Genomic DNA, 8,765 nt, shown 5'->3' on the forward strand with positions numbered 1-8,765 from the left:
TCTTGATTCTGGAAAATCAACGGTAACAAACAACAAATTGAAGAAAGAAAGAGAGGGAAAAAAATTGCCATTTTTCCAATGAACATTATTTGGTATGTTTTTTTTCTATGGATTCATTCATTCATTCATTCATTTTTTTTCTCTGTATCGAATAAAGAATAATGATGATGATTGAGAGGTGGGGAAAAAAACAATTATTACACAATGAATGTATTTATGTATATTTTTTTCTGCTACAATCATCATCATCATCATCATCATCGATAAGATTAGTTGAATTGATTTTCATCTTAATTATACGTCAAAAAAAATTAATCTTTGATTGGCAATGGACGATGGTGGGCCCCATTTACACACACACACACATGATTTTGCCACCAAAATTACATTGGGAAACGGATAAAAAATCAATTCTTCCGATTGTGGACGATAGCGATAGAGAGAAAGAGAGAGAGAGAGAAAATCAAATTCTATTAGATCAATTTTTGTCACGTAATTATGCTCCTAATCCATCAAGAAAAATTGAAATGACAAGAACAACCGCCCGCCCTCATGATTAAGAATTTTTTTTTCTTTTGGACCAGAATCGATAATGAGATTATTGATACTTTATTGACCACCACCACCAGTACAAATAAAATCAAATCCAATCAAATCCAAAATCCAAATCAAACAAAACATTTTTAATGAATAATTCGTAACGCTATTTGATTCAAACGAAATTCATTCATTCGATTCGATTCAAAATTAATTTATAATTTGGTCGATCAGGAATCCGGATTATTGATCGTAATAGTTCATCTATTTTTGTGTGTGAAAGAAAAAAGAAAAGAAAAAGAATTTTTTTTGTTTGTCGATTAATTTCAAGGTTTTCAAAAACAGAAACAAATCAGAAACAAACAAAAAAAAAATGAAAATACTTACCATCTTGTAATCGTTCATTATAATCAGTAGATTTCCATATAAATTCAATAGCATGATTCATACAATCTTCAAATGATTGTAATGATTGTTGTAATTTTTTCGATTGATCCACTCGAAAACGATCATAAAGAATTCGTATCAAATCATGGCCTTGTTGAAATAATGGTGGTGAATTTTGTATGATCAATTCTTTTATCGTATATATTATTTGTATATCTTCATTTATGGAACCTTTTTTCAGCAAATATCGTTTCTGTTCCATACGTTTAGCTTTTCGTGCCAAACTTACATTTGTTTTTAATGTTTGATTTGTCATACCAGATTGATATGATTGTAATGATGATGTATCACTATGTATACTACTTGTATCCGAATATTGATCAATATCATGTTCCGATCCGTTGAATCGTTGATTTTCAAATGTAATTTTATTCAATTTTATGGAATTTTCTTTCAATTCTTTCAATCGTAATAAATGTTCTTGGATTATTTCAATTTTACTGGTCAAATTATCCATTAAATGATCATATGCATCAATCATTTCATCTAGGAATTCTTTCTGCAATAGACAATCATTTAATCGATATTTATGATGTAATCGAATCGCATCATACCAAAGATGACCTTTGATCAATATGATGAATGCTTCTTCATGATTGTTAAGATAATTATCAACAATATAAGCAGCAGCATTATGATTACCATTCATTATTAAATTTTGTTGTAATGAATGTAATAATTGTTGATAATTGCTATCATTATCATCATCATCATCTACCGTTGGTGGATAAGCTTTTCGTGCACAAACACAAGCTTGATGCCAATTACCGGACTGTACATACATTTTATATGCTTGCAAATGATTCGATGCACGATCATATGCGATACCGGATTCTTCATAATAACATTTTTTGAATAGATAATCACCATACAGATTCCATATTTGTTCGAATCCATTGACAACAATGTTTTGTTGTTGAATTTGATTTAGGCCATAAATTTCAATGGCATCATTGTATAAATGTTTATCTTCAATCAATTGTAATGCTTCTTGCAATTTATCTGGACATTTTTGTAAATGCTGTAAACATTTACGATAACGATGAAGATAAAGATCGATACGATATTTACGATAATTATCATCATCAATAGAACGAAAATCATCGATTAACATTTGAAATTCTTTTGGATCTTTATTCGATTTCGATACAACCATTAGTAGAATATTAAAATCATATGTACCTAATGCTTCTTCAATCAAACGTGTAGAATCAACAATTGATAATAGAAATTTTAACGCCATTGATTGTAAATTTCCATCATTTAATCGATAAATTCTCATCAATGCTTGATCAATTTCAGTTGAATCTTTTTTCACATGACACAATAGAATTGGTTTCAAAAATCGAATCTCATCCATTTGTGTGAATATAGCCATAAATTCATTACAAATTCGATTCATTTTATTTTCAATTCGAATTTTCAGGTTTATGATTGGTCAACAGATGATAATGATTAGCCGGTGATAAATCAAACATTAATAAACATAACCAATCGATATGATCATCGTCACCAAGTTGTTCAACAAATTCGCCACAATTTTTCATGAACATTTCAAAATTATAATCACACAAATAATTTAAATTGATACGATTTTTTCGAAGAATTTCGAATGCTTCAACAAATCTTTTCGAATCCAAATGTTTATCCACTAGATCTAATAGCAAACATCGTGGATAAAATGCTTCCAAATTTCCTCGTGGTAATTCAACTATCACCCGAGAATTCGCTTCAGATATTGTCAACAATTTACTTTCTCGTTCTAGATTTCTGCCCGGAAAATCTCGCTGTAAACGTTGTAGATCGAAATTTTTGATTGGCCAACAATAAAATTGATGATCAATAGTGGTGAATAGTAGATAACCATTGTTATGGATAAGAATGGAATTTACATTCGATTTCATTACAAGCATTCCATTGTGATATAATGAATAGTTTTTGGTTAGAATAAAACTATGTTGTAATCCATCATCAGTGAAAAGCAAAATTTTTGAAATCTGTCCATCATATGAATTCATAGTAACATTCTGTACGAGTGGCGATACAATTCCAGTGTCATAATCAAATTGAAAAAATTGATTCATTGAATTTATCAATAGTAGTGATTTTTTATCAGGCATCAATAACATGTGATTACAATCAAATTCTAGCTGATGATCGATGTGAATCACTTTGTGATCACTACTGTAATCAAAACAGCAAATTTTTCTACGATCAATACAACCAAATATTCGAACATCATCATCGATTAATGGAAGTAAAAATTGGCCAATATTCATGATTTTATCACAGAATATGGGCAAATATATCATTCTAAAATCAGTGGAAATATTTTCAAATTGATAAGTGATTGGATAATCACCGACAACATGATCAATATTTTCGATTGTAGCTTCAGTCAATTTCAGAATGATGACAACATCATTATCATTGAAAAACACAGCCAAAAAATGGTTATGATAACAAAGTTGATTGATTACTTTGGCATCGGTAAATTTGATTGAATACGTATACAGTGGTGGCGGTATAACAGTCGAATTCATATCGGAAATATTAAGTTGATTACCATCAATTAATAGCACATTTCCGTTCTCGGTTGTTTGCCTTATCAATTCATATTGATAACAATGGTAATGATAATCAACTGAAATCATATGAATCTTTAGATATTCAATTCCATCCCAAAGAATTTTCCTTATGAATTCATGATTTTCTTTGAATTGAATTTTTTGTTTCAAATACCAATGATAATTGTTTTGTGTAAAAAACAAAATTTCCTGTATTTGATGATCATTGTTGGCTGATTTGATGGTTCGAAATCCACACACCAACAATATGGATGAATCATATGACCAGATGATTTTATCGATTCGAAATTCATCCACCTTATATGGTAATTTAAATTGGCCATGTTTTAAACCATTTTTTTCGAAAAATACAATTTCTCGTGTATTATTGGCCATGAATTGTGATGATGCTATCAATGTACCGGATGGTTTCCAAGCAATCATTTTCTCTAAACCCAATGTCGTTTCACTGGTATGTTGAAGAATACCATCACGATTAAATATTTTCAATAGACGATATCCTACGATTGACGATAATTAAATTATTACAGGTATTTATTTGAATTGAAAATCAAACCTTTTGATGATAAAAAATTAATTGTATAATAATCATCATCATGTTTCCAATCAATAAAACATTTATGATCATCCAATTCGGTTAGTGGAACTGTTGTTTTTGATTGTTGTTCAACCACCATACGATGATCACGCATTCCTTGTCCATGAAATTGAGTGGCTTTTGAGCCCCAATTTACGTTGATCATTTCATTGGCACCATATTCATCAATATTTAGATCGTAACGACGTTTCAATACCAATAGTTTATTGTATAATAACATCAGATTGTTATGTGTATTGATCACCAATAATTCTTGATCATGGCTAAATTGTGCATCATCAATCACATCATTATGATCAATACTATCCAATGAATGTTTGTGTAAAGAATTATTGATAGTATCATAGGTGATTATAAGGCCATTGGTGAATAGTATGAATAAAAGTTCATCTTCAACAATATAACAGGAATATATAATCGTCGGACAATTATCCTCACCATTATTTTCAAGTAAATGTCCAAAATTCGTACGATTAATAATCTGTAAAAGATAATTAATTATTTTTAATACTAAAAATGAATTCAAAAACAATCAAATTACCTGTCCATTGTCTAATTGAAATGAATATATGAAAAAATTCGAAGTAACAATATATGCCACTCTATAATAACCATCAAAAACAAATTGATCCTGTTGATCGAATGATTCTTTCAATAATAATTGTGTCTTTAAATTTTGTTTAAGAATTAAATTTTGCATTTTGTTTTTTTGTTTGTTCGAAGTGATTTTAATTGCAAACACGTTTACTTTGAAATACGCGTGTTTCAAATATTTTTATAAATAAAAAAAAAATATATATGGCCACTATATACACCGACGGAAGCTCATCTAGGTGGCAATAGAATCGAATGCCAAATATATTCCAAATATTTATTGAATTGAATGAATTCAAAATTTTGACAATAAAAAAAAATAGTGGTCATAAAAGCAACCAAAAAAAAAATTCCTGGTTTTTTTTCATGGAACCATGAAAAAAACGGGTAATAAATATCGTCGTTTTTTTCATGACATTTTCAAACGGTAAAATGAAGAAATTCAGAACCCTAAAGTGATCATTAATTTTTATTCACCAATTTTTTTTTCTGGTTTGCCACGACAAAATAAAAAAAAAGTAGATAATACCAAATCGAAATCGAATAAATCGATGACAATAAACATGGAAAAAATCTTTTTTAATGGCCATCGATTGAATCCGTTTGTGTGTTGTGTGTGTGTGTGTGTTGCGAAAAAAATAATAAAAATAAAGCATCCAAGTTTTTTTGCTGAAAAATTTAAATTTAGCAATAATTTTCTGGGTAGAAAAAAAACGAAATTTTAAAGTTAAATTTTTTTTTTATTTTTTTTCTAGAACCAAGCTGCCGATTCTTTTCGAAATAAAATCGCAATTCACTAAATTCTGGCAACAATAAAAATTTCAGAATCAGAATCGAATACACACACAAACACACACACACGGTAAGTGGTAATTCAATTTTTTGATTCTATATTTAATTGAATTAAATGTTCGAAAAATATTCTTTGATTATTTATTAATTTTGTGGCAAAAAAAATGATGATGATGATGATGATGATTAATAATTGAACAACAAAATGACATATAACATGAATGAATAAATAAATATGACCGATCATCATTATTCAAGTTGATTGGCCGATTGATTGTTGGCTGATGGATTGAGATTTTTTTCCGGTCACTTACACACACACACACACTTAAACACACGGACGGACGGACGGATCAAACGGAATTCAAAATAGAGTAATAATTGGACAACGATTAGATTGGATTGGATTGGATTTTTTTTTCATTCTCGCGCGATATATAAAATGATTGATCATTTCATTTTGAAATTTTCGTTTTGGTTCGTTCATTCACATTGACATAGGTACAATCTATGAAAGTTTTTATCCGGACAAACATTCACCACCATCGCCACCACCACCACCACCAGCGCTATACATTACAAACTCGAAATTAGTGATTCGATTAAATCAAGCTTGAAAACCTTTTGCTTTTGGAGAAAAAAAAAGTGAGGCCAATAGACCGAAAACGAACATGTGTTTCACGTCATTTGTCGATCTTTTTTTTTGTTTGCCCCAAAAATATCGACTATAGTCGAAACCAGTGACCATAATCGAAATTGGTCGTGTGTTCCAAAAACAATTGACGACAATAACATCCGTCATTTATGGGTGTGTGTGTGTGTGTGTGTGTTTATTTCCACACTCACCATCACTTACCCGATTATCATTATTGTTTCAGTGAATTTGTTTCATTGATGATGATGAGGAGTAATTGAATGAGTGGTGGCCGAAAAAAAACCGCACATTAATGTCAATTTTTTTGGAAATAAAATACAAAAAACAAATCTCTCAATTAGATTGGCTTGTATAATGGTTGATATGTGGTGGTGGTGGTGGGGGTGGTAATGTTGGTCATCAAGATTAAAAAAGATCAATAATCGTATACAGTAATTTTGAATGATTCTTTTCAATACATTTCAATGTGTATGTGGAAATATTTTTCATCATCATTCCACCAATAATTGGTGTGGACAGAATAAACAATTCAATTCACTACTACTACCAAAAAAAAAAAAAAAAATTCTCATCATCACAGAATTTGTTTTGGATAGAATTGATTTTTATTTTTTAAATTTAAATTCAAATTTCGAAATTTTTTATTTAGAAATAAAATTTAAATTTGAAATTAATTACAATTTATTCACATGTTTTTATCATCGTTGTTGTTGTAGTGAATTCTCATTTAAAAAAAATTTTAAACTGTTGTTGATACAATTCAATTTGTATGTTTGTTTGTTTGTTTGTTGAACTCACACACACACGAATAGAGAGAGAGAGAGAGAGAGAGAGAGAGAGAGAGAGAGAGATTTAATGATGTTGATAATGACTCAATTTAAAATCAATTTACCGATTTTTTTTTCGCAAAAAAAATCATCAAATTGTTCGAAAAAAAAAATGTTTCGATACTATTTATACACATGATGTAATGTTTATTTATTAATGTGTGTAAATAGTGGAATCAAAATGATTCATGGTTCATTCAATGGAAAATCAAAGAAGAATCAAAATTGAATAAAATCAATTGGCCAGAGAGAGAGAGAGAGAGAGAGAGAGAGAGAGAGAGAGAGAGAGAGAGAGAGAGAGAGAGAGAGAGAGAGAGAGAGAGAGAGAGAGAGAGAGAGAGAGAGAGAGAGAGAGAGAGAGAGAGAGAGAGAGAGAGAGAGAGAGAGAGAGAGAGAGAGAGAGAGAGAGAGAAGAATGAAAAATTTACATTAATCATTTATATGGCCAATGAATTGGAAAAAAAAGTGAATGAAAAATCAATCTAAAAATATCGATTTTTTTGTAACATTATTATCGATTGATTGAACTATTGAAAATGAATAATTCAATTTCTTTATTGTCCACAATGATCATTGATGATGGTGATGTTATATGTGAACGACGACGACGACGACATTACACAATAATGATGATCGTTAATGTTTATATGGTGGCCAAAAAAAAAAAAAAAAAAATTCATTTCATTTAAATTTTTCATGATGATCCTCTCCAGTTGTTTAATGACTAAGAATTGTCAAAAAAAAAAAAAAAAAAAAAAAACAACAACCACACATCACCAAACCGATGGCCATACCCGAAGACAATAAATTCTAGATTTGAATTCGACATAATAAAACATCATTTACACACACACACACACACACACACACACGACATTCAACATGTTTATGTGGTTTTTTTTGCAAATAAAAAAAAAGAAAGAAAAATCAACAATAAGAATAATTGCGATTTGCTGCGGCCATTTATTTCTTCTATTGTTTCGTTTCAGTTTGTTTTTATTTATTCCTATTCTATGACATCATGTAATAGTTTATGTTTTCTTGTTGGACAAAGAATATTCTGGAAGAAAATGGAAAATTAAAACAATGATAATAACGACTTTTGATGACGTCTGTTTCGTAGATTTCTTTTTGTTTTTGTTTTTGTTGTTGGAATAAAGAATGGTCAAATAAAAAAAAGAAAGCGAAAGAGATAGAGAGATAGAGAGAGAGAGATGAATGTGATGATCAAAGATTATGTGTGTGTGTGTTGACGGCTGTCTATTTTTTTTTATCTCTCTGTTTGTTCAATATTTATGTGTATGATGACATGAAACCATAATGATAATCAATTTGAATTTGAATTTGAATTTGAATTTTTTTTTCTGTCATACCAGAACCATTGGTCAGTTTAATTTTTCCATAATCGTCATTACTTTTGTTACAAGTTTTTTTTTGAAATTTTCGCTTCATCATCATCATTGTGGTTGTGGTTGTGGTTGTCGTTGTCATCGATGACCATCATCATCTGGATTCAATATTAAAAATGAAAATTATGTGACAATTACAATGTATGTTTTCTTATACACATATGACACATGTATTATTTTCAATGAAAATTTACGGAAACAAAAAAAAATGAAATGAAATCTTCTCGTTCTCTCCTAGCTATATCTCACTATATAGAATATGGTCTTGTTTTTGAATTCTGGAACACAAGAATCATGCTGTTGTTGTTGTTGTGGATA

General features: G+C 29.5%; 1 protein-coding gene across 1 annotated transcript; it reads right to left on the minus strand.

The window, feature by feature from the left end:
• Positions 1–662: 662 nt before the first annotated feature.
• On the minus strand, positions 663–4,922 carry Elp1 (elongator complex protein 1). Its single transcript, XM_047056640.2, is given in 5 exon segments — positions 663–801; positions 925–2,396; positions 2,398–4,072; positions 4,129–4,651; positions 4,712–4,922. Coding segments are annotated over 5 exon segments (3,903 nt in total). The 5' UTR covers positions 4,871–4,922; the 3' UTR covers positions 663–727.
• Between the last annotated feature and the right edge of the window lie 3,843 nt (positions 4,923–8,765).

Source organism: Dermatophagoides farinae, chromosome 6, assembly GCF_024713945.1.
Source record: "Dermatophagoides farinae isolate YC_2012a chromosome 6, ASM2471394v1, whole genome shotgun sequence".
NCBI lineage: Eukaryota > Metazoa > Arthropoda > Arachnida > Sarcoptiformes > Pyroglyphidae > Dermatophagoides > Dermatophagoides farinae.